The 16,657-nt window shown below is 36.3% G+C and overlaps 1 protein-coding gene across 1 annotated transcript in view; it reads right to left on the bottom strand.

The window, feature by feature from the left end:
• Positions 1 to 16,657, bottom strand: part of AGMO (alkylglycerol monooxygenase) — a 192,031-nt gene that overhangs the window by 77,411 nt on the left and 97,963 nt on the right. Inside the window, exons 7-12 of the mRNA XM_055805891.1 lie at positions 16,219 to 16,284; positions 16,035 to 16,114; positions 14,718 to 14,852; positions 14,117 to 14,233; positions 5,772 to 5,854; positions 4,159 to 4,264 (exon numbers count right to left, since the gene is read on the bottom strand). Of these exons, the coding sequence (XP_055661866.1) occupies positions 4,159 to 4,264; positions 5,772 to 5,854; positions 14,117 to 14,233; positions 14,718 to 14,852; positions 16,035 to 16,114; positions 16,219 to 16,284 (587 nt within the window). The remainder of the gene's footprint in view (positions 1 to 4,158; positions 4,265 to 5,771; positions 5,855 to 14,116; positions 14,234 to 14,717; positions 14,853 to 16,034; positions 16,115 to 16,218; positions 16,285 to 16,657) is intronic.

Raw genomic sequence — 16,657 nt, 5'->3', positions numbered from 1 at the left:
TTTCTCAAGGTCTAAACATTTGCTCAAACATCACCAACTTTTTTTTGCTTAAACACACACACACACAAAACAAACCATGAAAGAACCCCTGCTTCTTTCACCTAGCCATCCATGTGAAATACATACAGTGCACAAAACAGAAAATGCATGCTGAGAAACGTGCATTGTTCTGCCTTCCATAAGAAAAAAAAAGGTCACTTTTCTAACTCTGATAACTTCAAATTACTGTCTTGTTTGGAGAAGGAAAGGGCACCAGGAGAGATCCCCCAGGATCGTATCTTGGAAGGACTTCAAATACAGCAGCAAGGAAAACAATATCTTGAAACGATCAGAAAAATAACATAATTTTCATATGGAACCAAGGCTGGTAACACACAACTTCAAAGTATCATTACTAGACTGTGGACAATTATCAACCACATTAAAATTGCAGCTTTAGCAAAAGCAAAACTCCTTCGTTCTTACACACCTCTAGCTTAATGTTACTTCCACCTTCCCTGAGCCTCAGGATTAGAAACATTTCTTGCTCCACCACAAGTTACATCTCTTATCTGAAGAAAAATCTTTGGCTGCGTAAGTCGGACCAGCTGGCTAACCCAATTAGCTGGGCAGCAAGGGTAAGAGGCTGGAGCCAGAGGGCAGGACTGCTCCTCATGCTGGAATTGCAATCGTTCGCTGCTTTGCTCACACCCACCCGAGCTAATTTAATGGCATAATGGGAAAGGCTTGCTCCTTGTTTTCTCTGCTCTTCTCTCACTGCTTTCCTAGTTTTCTCTCATTTCTCTATTTTCTTTCTAGTTTTCACCCAGGCGGCCTTCCTCCCATAGTAGTTCTGATAATTGTCAGACCTTCTTATGAGCTTAATGCAATCATTTCAAGTTTAAATTGCTTATTTTTGCTAATTAGAGTACCCTGCAAATAGTATTGCAAGGATATTTACTTCTGAAATCTTATCTACTGGTTCTAAAATATTCATGAGGAATATGAACATACGGAAAAAACCAGCATATATAGAAACAAGTCATATACTTTCTCACTAATGATTCAACATGCTTTTGGCACAATCAGTCTTGCGCTTATCTGCTGCAATGTGCAACATAAACTTAAGAATGCTAGGACAAAATTATTTGTTAAATTCTAGACACATTGAGTAGTGCCATCATGTTTCTTGCAGTTCATTTTTCTTTATCCCAATGTTCCCCAAAAAGCATAACTTATAGACAAAAAAAATAATCAACAGAAACTCTTTTACATAATGTCATGCACCTATTCCTATTGCTCATTAATATTGGATTGCTAAAGAATTGTTTATTTGGTAACACATAGAGATGATGAGTAAGGAGGACATTATTTAAGTGTATTACAAATTATGAGCACTAGAAATATAATATTAAAAAGATTAGTCTGCTAAACCTAGGTGTATGTTAAAGATGGATATTTACATGAGGCAATCAAAATATTAAATACATATTTTCATTTACACTTCTCAAAAAATGTACGTGGATTTGAAAGCAAAACAGAACAAACGAAGCTGAAAAGCAAGCAGATAAAAATAACTAGGTCATATGTAGCAGAAATTTTTAAAATTGCTTATGAGATAGATCTATATTTATGTGCCTCATATTTATGTGCCTCTCAAGATGTTCAAACTTATCTATACTATTATTCTATGGAAGATAGATGACCTGTTCGTTGAACAGAAACAAATTTTAGACTTAATTTCAGATAAAACCTTTTATTTATTTATTTATTTTACTTTCTGGTATTGCTGGTTCAAATTGATCTGGTCAATATTGACCTAAAACTCCAACATTTGAAGACTTTTCAATTGACAAACTGATAAATTGTCAAATCTCTAGCAGTTCCCCTTTGCCCTGAATTTTTTTATTAAAATCCCATCGTAACAATATTAACACTCATAAGAACATTGCTATTATTAATCCAGAAACTATAATGCATTGAGGGAAAAACAGATCACTTATATCAAAACAGGGGACCCTTTGAAGTTCCTCACAAATATTTGGACTAGATATAAAGGAGAAATATTTTACAATGAGGGTGGAAAACACTGGAACAGGTTGTGCAGAGACGTGGGGGATGCCCCATCCCTGGAAACATTCAAGGTCAGGTTGGACGGGTCTCTGAGCAACCTGATCTATTTGAAGATGTCCTTGCTCATTGCAGGGAGGTTGGACTAGATGACCTTTAAAGGTCCCTTCCAACACAAACTTTTTTATGATTCTATGATCACAAAAGCCATTAATATCATAAACTTGTTGATTTACGATGAAATGTAAGTCTCTAGTGTTGACATACTGGCATTATTCAGAAGCATTATCTAATCTGGTGTCATGGAGAGCAAACGATTCGGACGACACCTATTCTTTCAGCAAGAGAGAACTGTGAGCAAGGTCCTTCTGTTTCCTGTTAAACATGGACTACCTAGTCAGTGCCAAACAAGGGACTAAAAAAAGAGTAACGGAGAAGTATAATATAAAGGATAAAAGGAAAAACAATAGACACAAGAAAGGATAGAAAAGTACAGTAGGGAAGAACTCAAGATGGCAATAAATTTAAAATTTTAATCACTGATACATGTAAAGGACAGAATAAGAACCATTTTATTTTCTTCATGAAAAAACAGGAAGCTGTATATAGCTATAAACAATAGAAATGACAATCTGATCATTTTCTTCTACTCATTTCTTACTAAGAGACAGGCTTACCTATATGCACACATACACCTATACAAGGCAAGTACATGAATTATATTATTTTTTAAATTGAGAGTGTATCTTTTGACATATAATTCTCCCCAAATGCAGTTAGAATACATAATAATGCAAGTCTTAGAGCTATATCTCAAGGAGCATAGAATTAATTGCCAAATTTTAGAATTATTTGCTTCAAGGCTATCTACTGTTGTAGGCTATTCAGTAACTAATGAAAACATTTTCCAAATTATATTTAAACAAGTAAAATCCTTAAAATATCTCTGGAGGTCTGGCAGACTTATCAAAGGAATTCAAGAACTGTTTGATTTATACACCAAAACTTTGACAATGTGACAATATGGGGTGAAAAAAACAAACAAACAAACAAACAAAACCCCAACAATTATTCATTAGTGGCATTTATCTAGCTTTAAGTACTGTCCAATAGTTATTGTTTCCTATCACAGGTAAAAAGACAAAAGAAAAAATAAAAAGAAAGAAGACCCACAGTAGCATAAGATATTTTCCCATTCTCCTATTACTTGATTTCTTAGAAAAGCAAAAGAACCAGCACCACTACCAGAAAGCTGCATTTAGGAAAATTGCTATAAACTTTGCAGATGTTTCAAGTCCAAGGAACCATTTTGAACTTGGTTTGAGTTTCAATCCTTAATGTTTTGTTTCATTTTTTTCTGGTTTTAAGCCAAAATGTAACTTTCTGGTAACAGTTCTACTAATCTAGCAACCTGTTGATAATTTTGCCAATAATTATCTCTGCTGGTAACCAGCACTTGGTAGCTTGGGAATGTTATTCAGATGAGAATTGTATTAATGATTCAGTGTTACTTAACTCAGATAATATTAAAAGTGTTATTCTGAAATACCAACCATACTGAAAAAAAATATGGTAGACTAAAAAATGAAAGTCACAAACAGGATAAAAATAAGTCCTAAGAACACATAAGCAACCATATTCAGACCAAAGGTCTGTTTAGTCCAGTATCCTATCTTTGTCAATTGCTAAAAGTCTGTTTCTGAGGTACAGTATAAGTACAGAAGAAATTATTTTATATTTAAGACACTTCCAGCCTCCAAGCATTTTCAGATTTATTCCATGAAAGGTAGGTTAATGAATTCAAATTCAGCAACATATTTCTGTTGTTCACTTCAAAGCACATGGCCACTAATATATTATTCTTGCAAGAAATTTTAAATATACACTTTTCTTTTTTTTCAATGTAAATTGGCATCTCTGTAACAAAATCCAATAATTTTCTTACAAATTAATCATAAGTGAGAAATAAAGAGATAAAAAATCAATATTCTACTTATACAGGATAATAAAAAAGGAAGCAAAATAAAAAATGTTTAGTGTTTCTGCTTTTTCTATAAAGATAAAACATCTGGAGTCATCAACATAGATGTTTCAAAGTAAATGTCTTACCTCATATGCATAGCCCAAGGAAGAAAACTGACTCCTTAAGTAGCCAAGTTTGTACACACCTACGAAGACTAAGCAACGGGTGATTTCCAAAATTCCTGCTTTGGACCTAGGAATGGGAAGTAATTAAGATTAACGTCCAATCTTTGTTTTTTTGTTAACTTTAGTGAAAAAGAGAATGTAGAAATAGTCTGTGATGTCCTGCACTCACACCAAGCCATGTTTCTTAACCTTATAGTTAAGTTTTTATAGTGTACACCCTACATTGACTTATAACACTGAATTTTCTGGTGGTGAGAATACACTTCCTCACAAACTATACCCGAGCTCACACAAATGTAGCTGTATATATGGTTATTGTCTTTTGATCAATTGGACAACAGCACAATTCTGAAAACTGCTACATAAGTAGTTCAGAATCTTTTCATCCATTTTTTGGGGGGTTGGTGGTTGGGGTTTTTTTCCTGTAAATGTTTACCAATTCACATTAACTCCCTAAGTTATACACACCTCTGGCACACTGACAGATTTTCACCTATCCTGAAATGAGCTGTTCAGTCCATACAAGTGAAAGGTATTCCTTTCTGAAAACATAATGAATAACAGGCCCAAAGCAGAACTGACACCTTAACCTCAAAACAAGCTTCTATTCCACATTTCTGCCCTGGCAGGGAAATAGTTTCTTTGTAGGAAACTGAAGCTGCTCTTTACTCTTCTCTAGGGTCACAGTGCCCATATGGGCTACTTCCGTAGCATGTGTCTCACTGGGCTGGTGAATTCAAGAACCAATTTGATTTGATTCCATACTGATTAAATTTAGCCTTAATTCTACACCTTCCTTCACATGATTTTGAGTCTACTCTGAGCTACACTGCATGCTTTTCATACACCGTCGCAGTACCTGACACCTATGGCATGCCACACAGGACTGACAGAACTATGGTTGCAGTCTGATCTTGAACAGCCTTGGGACAGCCTGCAGGTCTCACTGGCCTGCCAGTGTCTCAGACTCAGAGATGTGGACCCAACAACAAATGCAAGCATAGAGTGTGAATGAGTAGCCCATTCTATAACTTTTCTGCAAGGGACATTATAGACGTTGCCACTAATTGCTACGGGAACACTCCTGGCTTTAGGTGCTGGTTAGTGATGCGTTATTTTCTAGTCAACAGGCAACACACGTATCGCAGCACTCTCCAGACTATCAAGCTGTAACAAGGTCTTTTACCATCTCATACCAGCATACTCTTCATGCCAGTCCCTCTGCTACCTTCTCCTCATCTCAACTCATGCAAGGCCCACTCTCTCTTCTCTTGTTTCTTCCTCTCTGCTTCTTCCTCGGCTGCTCTCTCTCCATTGGCTCTCAACCACTTAACCAGCCACACCTGCACCTCATCTACATCAGCCAACCCACCGCCCCTGAAGCCAACCCACAGCTGTATGTTATCAATGCTAATTAACCCAGCTTCATTCCACTACACACATGTGTCTCAGGGTATCTATATTTCTTTATCGATATAATATCTGACACACTTGAGATTTCCATATAGTGATAAACAATGCGGGAGCGGGGGGAGAGAGAAAAAAAAAAAGAAGGGGTACGCTTTCTTTCTTGCCTGTTCTCCAAAAGTAGTCCGAAAGAGGTCAGGGACAGAATGATAAAGCCAATTCTCAGGAGAATAGTTCCCTGGGACAACATCTGTTAAAAAGTAGACAAAGCATTCATTTAGGTTAAATTTCTGAAGAGAAATTGAGTTTTAACAGTATGGTAGCTTCAATTTCTTCAGTGATGTTAGTGCCTGTTTTTAAAGTAATTTGTTACTTTCAATTTTGCAATAAAAAATATTCGTTCTGGATAGCCCACTTACCTGGAGTAACCACCTTTACAGTTGTTTCCTGAATGCTGTATTTCTAAATTAATGTTTAAGATATTCCCTTCTATACTATGTGTTTTCCCAAAGTTACTTGATTCCCTTATGCCTTTACCCAACAGGGGACAAATTCATTTCTAGATAAAAATCCCAGCAGTCTTGTTCTTTTTCTTCTTCTTCTTCTGTTACCAGGTCTTTAAAATAGTCATCTATGATCCCAATGGACACCAAACTCAATACATTGGTGAGAATAAGAATTCACATGACATGACAACATGACCATACTTAAGAAGAAACAAAATTAATGTTGTCCCTTCATGACAACCCAACACTTGGTTCCCAATTCAGCAAAAGTCTTCAACTCATACCATTAACTTCAATGAGACTTAAAACATTTTTAAACATTAACATGTGTGTTAATACTTGGATGAGTACTAGACTGACAATTTATGTCCTTGAAACTTACATTGAAATGATATAAACAAAACTCAGGAAAACAGAAATTATTTTGTGACGCTTGATTTTTTTATTTTCATTTATTAAATATTTTTTGCATTCTACACAGCTGCCTTTGTAAATCAAATATTTAATCAGTGTTTTTGTTCCCTCCCTGACTTCCTTTCAAATATTAGTTTTAAAAAGCCTTTGTTTTTTCATTTAAAAAACAACAAAAAAAACCCAAGACAAAAATAGTAGGTCTGGCTGAGTTATAGGAATGCTTTCTGGCTTCACTAGCGATAAGGTTTATGAACAGCACCTTGCAGTTCAAGGTTACAGGCACTGGAAAAATAAAATCTATGAATGTCTGCCCTGATTTCAATAAATCCCATTCGGTGACGTGTCTACCTTCCTTTGGTGGTGGCCCCTACCCCTCGAAGAGATCTAAGGTAAGTATCTGTGAGCGTGGGAGGCCACAGGAGGATATTCTCAAGTTTTACAGCTGTGTGAACTTACAGTGCCCATGTTTGCAAAACACATCAAACCACACACTCAGGCTGGGTAGGTTTCTGCTGTTTTTCTGAGGAATCACAAGCACCTACTTAGATATCCTTAACAAAGCTATTGAACAAAGAAAACACAATCCCAGCAATGAGTGAGCTGAACAGCAGCCTCACCAGTTTACAAGCCAGAACACACTTCTCACAAATGACACCTGTCAAGGCACTGTTGTACAGATTTATACCAGGACAGACCAAACTCATTAATGCACTGTTACATCTCCAATATATTCCACTTCTCCTTACGATAAACTTAGAGCACCTCAGACTGATGATTACCACCATCATCCACTTATATATAGACCTTGGAGAAAGGATATTCTGTACGGTTTTCATTTGCTCTTACCCTGGCGCTTCTGCTATCGGCCATGACAGGAGACAGGATATTGAGCTAGATATCGAACCCTGGGGGGACTCAGTACAGCAGTTATGTGTTGAGACTCTTGCTCAAGACAAGAAAGGGAAAATTGCTCTAATGGGCTTATAATCCTTTATCAATGTTTGTACCACTTGGAATACATTTGCGAATTCCAGGTACAAGTTTTAAAATATGCCAATGAAAGACTAAATTGAGGGTCCTCTTTTTGAAAACTTCAGTTTCTAGAATCTAAAAATCCTACAGCTATCCTAAGTTTAAGACTTTCCACTGTTAACATGAAGCAATTTGTTTTGAAGTGACAACATTTTTGGACAGAGCTTTTTTATAAAAATCAGGCACAGACTCTAAGTTTAATAAAATGAGTAGTTCTTAAACTGCTCATCTAGCCACAGTAAGTTCAATTCCTACTTCAGCTTCCTGTAGAAACTGGGTCACACAAAAATTCAAGAAGTGAGCAAAGAAAAACATGATTTGGCACAGACATACGGGAACTTACCCATAAATTTCTTAGAAATGCTTTTATATGTTTTTCAATGATTGTTACTTGTCAAATAAAGGAGTTTGCCAGGGAACTAGGCCTGGAATTCAAGACTTCCCTCCTTAGAGACTGTCCTCATTTTTAAGCTGGAGAATTACACCTTTTTTTAAACCTAGTCCTTCTGGGCAGGTAGGTCTGATTTTGCTTTGTGTTTCCAGTGCATTGCACTGGCTTCTACAGACTGCCTTAAAAATGTTCCCACAGTGGCAGGGCACTATTCTGAGAAAAGGAACATAAGGTTTTGTATCCCCCTTAAGCAGGAAAGAGAACTGAACATCAAATCTATACTTTAAGCAATTAATGTAATCACTACTTTACAATATATGGCTAAAATCACACTTTATGGAAAATGAATGAACCTGCAGAAGTTTTGAGAAACAAATGTTAACATTTGAGTTCAGGAAGGATTCAGTAGTACCTGCTATTAATGCATAAGGGTGTCTCCAACTTCCAGTTTAAAAAAGCTGCATGATTTTGCACTTTTCTGCCCTCCCTGTGTTCTGAGCTGGCTAGTATTCTACAACCAGGCACCAAGTCCTAGGCATTTGGGTTTCCTTGTGATTCCAGTTTCAGAAAAATTAGGCTCTGTTTCATTCTACCTTCATGTAAATACCTTTATTGCAGTGCCTAAAAACTGGTTGTTAACTTAAGTTTTTCCTGTAATCAGTCAAGAGAGAGAACTTTCTGAATGATTCTGTTTCTTACCATTAGCTAGACTGCATGTCTACAGTCTTACTTTGGTCCCTGCACTGAGTTGGGTTTGAGTGGATGATAGAAACACTTCTCCATAGCAGATATTTTGGGGTCATATTTTAGTGTTGTTTTCTCTCATAACTTCTACTTTTTTTTTTTTCTTCTTTGCTTAAAGATATATTTCACCTGCTCTTTCTAGAAGATGGAAAAAAATATAAAAAATTCTCTTTTAATATATTTTCAGGAAACAATAACAATTTTTATTATTGTTGTTCTGTTGATTGACATTTAAATAATGATAAGCTTGATATTAGAGGAACTAATTTGTATTAGAGGAACTAATATTGTAATTCAGACTGCAGCTTCCTCTCCACAAGGAAAGAAAGGACTGAATACAAGAATTTGGAGTGTGACCCTGCAAATTTCTCTTAAACATCTTCTCTAAGATGTGCAAAACTGGATCCTGGAGTTATCATTTAACTGTCCACATTTATCTAACCACAGAAGAAAGAAGTATAGATTAAGAACTTGAAAGGAAATTATTGAGTGAGTTGCAGTTCAGTTTTAAACACAGGTTTCCAGTAAAAAAAAAAAAAAAAAAAAAATGGAATAGGGATACATTTTAATGTAAGTTAGTAAATCAGAAGAACTGAAGCAACCTTATAATTTAGAAAAATCAAACTCAAATGTAAACAAGCCTTTATCTTTAAATGGTTAAAATGCTATACGAGGTTCTTTGGCATAATAACTACCTAAGCCAAGCATAATCATATTTTACAGATTCTGTTTTTCAGGCCAATTTCCACTTCACTTCAGACGCTCTCCTACTTGAACCATAACATTTTGAGTACTAGCTGTTTGTAAAACTTCATATGGTCCACTAGCATCTGTGGCCCAGAATGTGAAGGACTGGAGGACTCTAAAGCGCAACCTGCAGAACACAGTTCATTGCAAACTGGCACTATCATCGGATTCACCCAAATGCATGGCACTATAATGCCTGAATAGTGTTGCAGCATCCCACTTTCCAAGTCTTCAGCTTTCTGGAGTGATGAAGGGTGAGGCATAAAGCCTTACTTGGAAGCATGAAGATAGAAGGTGTAAGTTACCGTTCACTGTAGATACGTACACAACATTTGCATACAGCAAAATAAAATGTGCTCCCTTATTTGTGTTCCTAGTCAAGGACTATCAAGAAACTTGCAGTGAAATACAGTATGGTACCATTTGGGAAGAACAGCTTTTAGAAAACCAGCCACGTAGCATAAATTTTAGCATTATTAGTTTGCTTCCATAACTTTCTCTTTACAGCTCCAGTGGTATAGTTACATGCTGCCTCAATTCTTTTATTTACTTTCAAACACGTATCGCCCTATGAAGTGGATGCTGGCAGCTAAGGCATCCATTTTCTAGGCAATCCTCTACCAAAATCAACAAAATAGTCAGTGCGTTATATCACTAAACTAAACATCATATATTAAATCTACATACACAAGTTACAGTGTGAAAAGAACGTGTCTTTTACACCTTCATTAGTGCTAGCATCCTTGTTCCACTTAAATATAATATGCATGGATGTATATATAAAATAAATGAGTATTTATATACTGGAGTATTTGTATAAACAAAGAAGCCTGTGGGACCACAGCAGGTTCCCCAATTACAAGACAGCCACAACTTTGCAATGTGATTATTGGCTGCAATCAAACAGAAAAAAATATTTCTGTTGGATTTTGACTTCATTGAAAGCTTTAAAAATACCTTGGAGCCTTAAAAAAAAAAGGTGTGTGGGGGTTATAGAATTTGGGAAGAAGTTTACATGGCTTTATAATCAATAGAATACCATAGCATTATTATTTTATGGGATTTTTAGTAATAAAAAATAGCTCATTTTAACAAAGAAAATGCGTTATTCCAAATATGCATTTACATAAACATTCAAATATTCCAAACTGAGTTTTATATTTCAAAGACGTCAGGTTGTTTTATTCCTTTTGAAGAATAACATGGATGCATTTTCTCATCCTGATGTGTTCAGTGTTTCAAGAGAACTGCTAGGCATGGTATCAGCATGTTTTTTTAAGTTAGTAGATGCCCTGCTGTCATATATCAGACACTTTTGATATTCAAATGAAGAATGCTAACACAGTGCTATGAAATCTGTACTGTTAGGTGTCCTTGTCTGTATGAATTTATTTTAACTTAGAATTCCTAAAAAAAATTTGTACATTCTTAGCGATATTCCATATACAGTACTTGGTGATATCCTACTGAATGGATGTACTACTTGTGTTCTCAGCTTTCAAGAAATCTACCTTAACCCTTATTACTTTTCATGTAACTGAAACTGCTTGCATATTCCTAGCATTATAAGCACAGCAAATGTTACGGTATCTATCAACAATAAAAAAGACACTGCAAAATGTGTTTAAGGTAAACTTCACTTTGATTTATGTGACACATGCAGTTCTGGAGCTATGAGATTTTTGCTTTGAACGTACTGTAGTTTTACACTCCTAGCACTCTCTGTGGGACTGATCCAAATCCCATTTCTTCAATGAGCTTTGGATCAGATCTAGATGTGCAGAGCTCAGAAGTAATTTTTGTTCTCTGGATGTAGCGCAGATCGCTATATAGAAAATAACCACTGTACACTCTCTTCTGTGGAAAATATGTATTTGTTCTTTCTTGTTTTCCTCTTTTTGAAGTTAAATACAGGTCATTCAGACTGAAGGTATATGGTTGCTCTTTATGGATAGAGAAATTTAACACTTCTGCGGAGCATGAGACTAAACACTGAGCAACTGTAATCACTTGAGAAATGCAATAGCTGTGTGCTGTGTCTTATGGCTATTATGAAATGGAACTTATACCTAAAAATGAGGAAAACAGTTAGCTTTCTCCATTTATGGAGCTATGCCACAGTTATGACATAATTCATAGCCAGACAGAAAGTTCCAGTTGTATCCATAGACATTTCATAACTCAGGGTAGTGGAAAACTGATATTGAAGAAAGACTTTTGCCAAGTAAAGTTACTCATACACAAGCTTCCTTCTCATGACAGCTTCCCCACTGTACTGCAGAGCAATGCTGGAACTCTGCCTTGGGACCAGCACTTTCTACGCCCACGCTGAGGTTTATGCCCTGAGATGAGGTGCTTCTAGTCCCCTGTGCTCTACTTCTTATCCTTACTACCTTATCACCCTGCAATTTTTTGCAGAGAATTTTCTGGTTGTTTTTCTATAAGAAGTTCATAAATGGTGAATCTTCAAGATTTTTCCTCCATGACTGAAAGAATTTAATGATCATCTGGAGCTCGGGTGCATTTCTCACATTCCCTTATTACTTATTCTTAAACAGCTGCAGTTATCAGCAGAGAAAACAATTCGGATCACTCATTTTTCCTTCCTTGACCAGAAAAAGGCAAAAAGAGAAAAGAATAAAATAGGAAAAAACTCATGAGCAGACTCCTTACTTCTTGCCACTAAAAGCAACAGCAACAAAGTAAAAAACCAAAAAAACAACCAACTTAAAAAAACCACAGTTTGATCCCTATGCAAATATGACTTTCTTCTGGTATGTGGGAATCTAGAAGCATATCCGGAAAATCTTGCAGAGGCTTTTCTCAGTATAAGAACATTGGCAATAATTTATACTGTATATCTTGTATACATTGGCAGTATTTACCCTTACCTTTGGCTTAATTTCCTGTCCTCAGAAATTACTTAGAATAGACTAAGCCTCAGATGATTTAGTAATCTCTGAATTCCCTGCTGTTGCAGTGTGACCCTTTATAGAGGTGAACACTGTGTAGAGTAACTTAATCAGACCAGTATGCCCTAGGTAGCTTTTATATTATATCAGGAATTCTACATAAAATACTTACCCTTTAAACTCTTCTCAAAAATTGTATCACTCTACTAGTCTGATGGGCTACTCAGAATACATCTAACAACAAATGTGAAAAAAAAGGGCTGTTATCAGCTATTATATGCAGAGCTGTCAGAGCTGATATAGGCCTGCTGCCACATATCCCAAGATATTATTGCAGGCAGAGTCCCTCTCCTGCCCTTCTTGCCCTGGGATGCGAAAGGGAAGTCCAAGTCGGAAGACCAAAATGGCAAAATTCCGACTAGATTTCTGACAGCTTTGAAATAGCTTAGCAATCCTCTGGAATCCTTCACAGATAGCCACATTCAGGTACACAAAAGAAACTTATTTCTAGACATCTGTGTCTTGGCTGGACTCAGACACGTTGGTCATGGGCAAAGGCATCGGGGTGCAGCGAGAGGGGCTGCTCCTGAGGAAGGGGCAGGGGGCCAGTGGCAGCCTGTGGACAGGACAATGGCCCCAGCAGGAAGGGTGCTGTCCCGCAACATCCATCATGATGGGCAGGGGACAGTAACCACTGCTGGCCAAGGGTCAGATCGCTGGGTGAGCATGGCAGGACATCACAGGTTCACAGGCAGGTGGAGGCTGAAGAACCCAGCAGGGCCCTTGGCACCCTGACAGCAGGCCTGTGGCAACGTGGATGACGCACACACACACCCCCCAAGACTGCTCTTTAACCCAGGAGGTCTTAGAAAGGGTTTAAGAAGGCAGCAAAAGCACATTTCATCAAATTGAGACTTTTCTTCCATTTTGATAGGTCTTTGACTGATTTGTGGGAATATTAGATGCATTAAAATTACACTTCATAACTAGATTTTAGCTTTAGTAAAGTAGAAAGAGTTGTCGAGGAAACAAGAATGAAAAGGAGGCTGGAAGGGTGTGAATCCATGGAAGCAGTTAATCTCTCACTTCTTGTAGGTGGAGATGGCCTTGTAGTTCACCTTCAGAGACTGCCAAGTACCCACAGAGGACACACATCATGTTACCAGGGAGATCCCATCAGTCTAAACACGAGGTGGTAAATACGTGCCTCTCCTTGCTATATTTCTTTCAGTGCTGCTATATTTTTGAGAATGGAAGAAGGCTTTGCCCTAAGTTTGTGCTCCTCCAGCTCTGTCAAGTTCTGACACCAAGCTTCCCACCTGCAAGCACTGTAAGACCTTTGCAATCTTCCTTATAAAGCTTGGGCATTATTGGCATCTAACAATATGGCCAACCTTGACATCGTAAAACCTACAAAGTTTCAGGTCTGAGATATGAGGTCCTAAAAACTGAAGCAGACACATACGTCATCTATGGAACATTCGGATTTAATTTCATTGCTTAACTTAAGCATATTCATCTTTAAATAATTAATATGCTATTTAATATTGTTTAGTAATATCAAACATTATGTGTTTAATATCACATAATTATATGATTAGCCATTTACATTGATACTTTTTACAGAATTAAATTACTATTGTAATAGTTTAAATGAGATATGAGTCAGGCTGTAGAGCCTTACTCAATGGTTTATTATTTAAACATGTTGTTGTCATGTTCCTGTTAGCATCAGATGCTATTTCATAAAGACAGGAATTACTTACAGTCACAGTAGCAAGAAGTTCAGTATAGAAGTCCACTATTACAGCAAAATGTACAACTGCATAGCAATTGAGATAAGCTGGTACACTTGGATTGAAGGGAACTTCTTTTCCAGTGATCTGTATGAAGCAAAACAGCCTTCAACAGTAACCTGCTCCAACCTGTTATTCCTTAGTATTCTTTATACTTCCAAACATAGAAAAAGATTAAGGAACATAGGTAGCTGCACAAGATAATCTACTACCAAATTTATCTGCTATCTAGTGTGAGAAAGAGTTTGAAGTGAGAGAGAGAGAGAGAGTGTGTGTGTGTAAAGGAAAAAGAGAAATTACAATATTGTATAGAACAATTTTGAAAATCTCTTCAGGAAATGAATAATGAAAAGATACATAAAAAATATTTTTTCCTTCAAATTAAAAGAAAAAAATCTAGCTAAAACATTAATTTCCTTCAGTTTCTGTTTCCATTTCATCTTCCCCTATGCTTTATGACTGCTAATTTGCTAATTTAAAATAGCATGTGTAGAGTTTTTAACATTGATCCAGTAGCATAAAGAGGTCCAAGTAAATTACACAAAACTGAAGCCTGTAAAGTTCTATTTACCACTGGGATTTCCTCAGGAAGGCCAAGTCTAGGTTTGCCTGGTCCCCAGCCTGGCCCTTTAAATATGACAGAAAGCTTACTGCAGAATCCAGGTGTGGCCCAAAATGTGTTCCAAATATGAGCCAAGGGACGTAACTGAAAAATACCCAAAAAACCAGCAAGTAATTTTTCATTGTTAGTAAAATAAAACTTAGTAAAACATTGTATGTTATTCAGTTTTAGCTCTCAAGTAAATAATTTTTCAAAGTCTCTGAAGAGAATAAATTAGGAATAGATGAAGACAGTCAGAAGTTCAGAAAACCTGACTAAAATAGGCAGGAGCCATATCAAGCCCTTGGTTTATAGTGAGGATTACAATGACTTCTGCCCAGAGGAAAATCTATCTCTCCTGTAATCAATCCAGAGCATTTAACAGTATATTGTATAGCTGTATTTATGGTAGTTTTAAACTAAAATGTGGTTACTGGCACCTTGACATGACACACATTCAAATAACTAAATTACTTATCCGACTGGCATGGATATAATTGCACAGGCTGTGGCCATCCTTCCAGTTTCCAGCCCAGACACCCCTGCAGATAGAATTTTTCATTCTTTGAGATGCCTCCTTGGGTGAAAAGTCATGAAAAGTGAACAGGGACTTCAATACTCCTCAGTCCCTGAGGTTTTTACAGAGAATTTTTATCCATTTTAAGTGAAGCCTGAACCAATAAATCCAAGCACTGCACTAAGTACTTTTTCTTCTTTTTTTGTCTTCTTCTTTTCTTCTTTTCTTTTTTCCTTTTTTTTTAAAAAAAACCCAAAAACAAACAACTATATTCAACCTGTTCTGGAGGTTTTTGTTGAAACCATGATAGCTGATATATAATACTGTCAACACAAATCATTCTGGAGTACCTTGAAGAGCAAATATGCAGAAGTGATAAAAACAGATAAGATATTATACCATGGGATTATTGATGAAACAGCAATCTTTAGAGAAGACAAACAGATGAAATATATATTTTTGTCTGTGTTTCACTGCATACTGCTCTGCATATGGCAAAATGGACACAATTCAGTCCATGGCCTATTATATTGCCATTGTAATTAGTTAATTTTACTGTGCTGTATTTTCATGATGACTGTAAGCCCTGCACGTGCTCAATGCAGTGAGTAGAAATAATTGTTTTGTAATGAAACACTGAAGAAATTGTAGATAATTTAATTGACTGTGCAGCAATGCAAGGATGGCCTCAATCATGCCCAAGAGAGGAGTTTTTTTTGAATTTGAGTGCCTGTTGTAGATACCAGAGTTGGTGATACAAAGTATAGCACCTGAAGCATGATGGGATTGAATGAATTGACTGGATGTGTTAAGCCATATACAACTTTTGCATCTTCTGCCTCAAATGTTCCTGATGGAAGAAGAAAAAAAGAACAACCAACAATCAAATTCAAGAGCATACATATTCGTGACACACTAACTAGACAAGAGAGACAGTAGGTTTTTTCAACTTACCAAATATCCTGTCCCAAATAATAAGTGTGCCTCCATAATTTTTGTCAATGCAGTAAGGATTTCTACCTATAATAAAAATCATTTATGAGACCAGTAATTGCATGTATAAGAATACATGCAACTGAATTACAAAGGGAAATCTTCATCATTAGCATCAATTTATAATCTCAAAGGGAAATCATAATTACCATCAATTTAAAGTCTAAAAATAATTTTAGAAGGTTGCTAACCCACCACTCCTTATGCATCTACAAAATTTCTTTTTTCTTACTAGGCTTATTGATCTCTTTCTACTCAGATTCAACATACAAAACAAATGTTCATAACCAAAATTTCTGTTAAACAAATATATTCATTTGGAGACTAAATTAAATTCAAAATAGATTTATAGACAAACTAAAAAGCAAACAAAAAATCATTTCACCAGTTTATATTAAAG

Source organism: Falco peregrinus, chromosome 5, assembly GCF_023634155.1.
Source record: "Falco peregrinus isolate bFalPer1 chromosome 5, bFalPer1.pri, whole genome shotgun sequence".
NCBI classification, from domain to species: Eukaryota; Metazoa; Chordata; class Aves; order Falconiformes; family Falconidae; genus Falco; species Falco peregrinus.
Note: the sequence above shows the minus strand (reverse complement) of the source record. Positions and strands in the feature narration are given on the sequence as shown.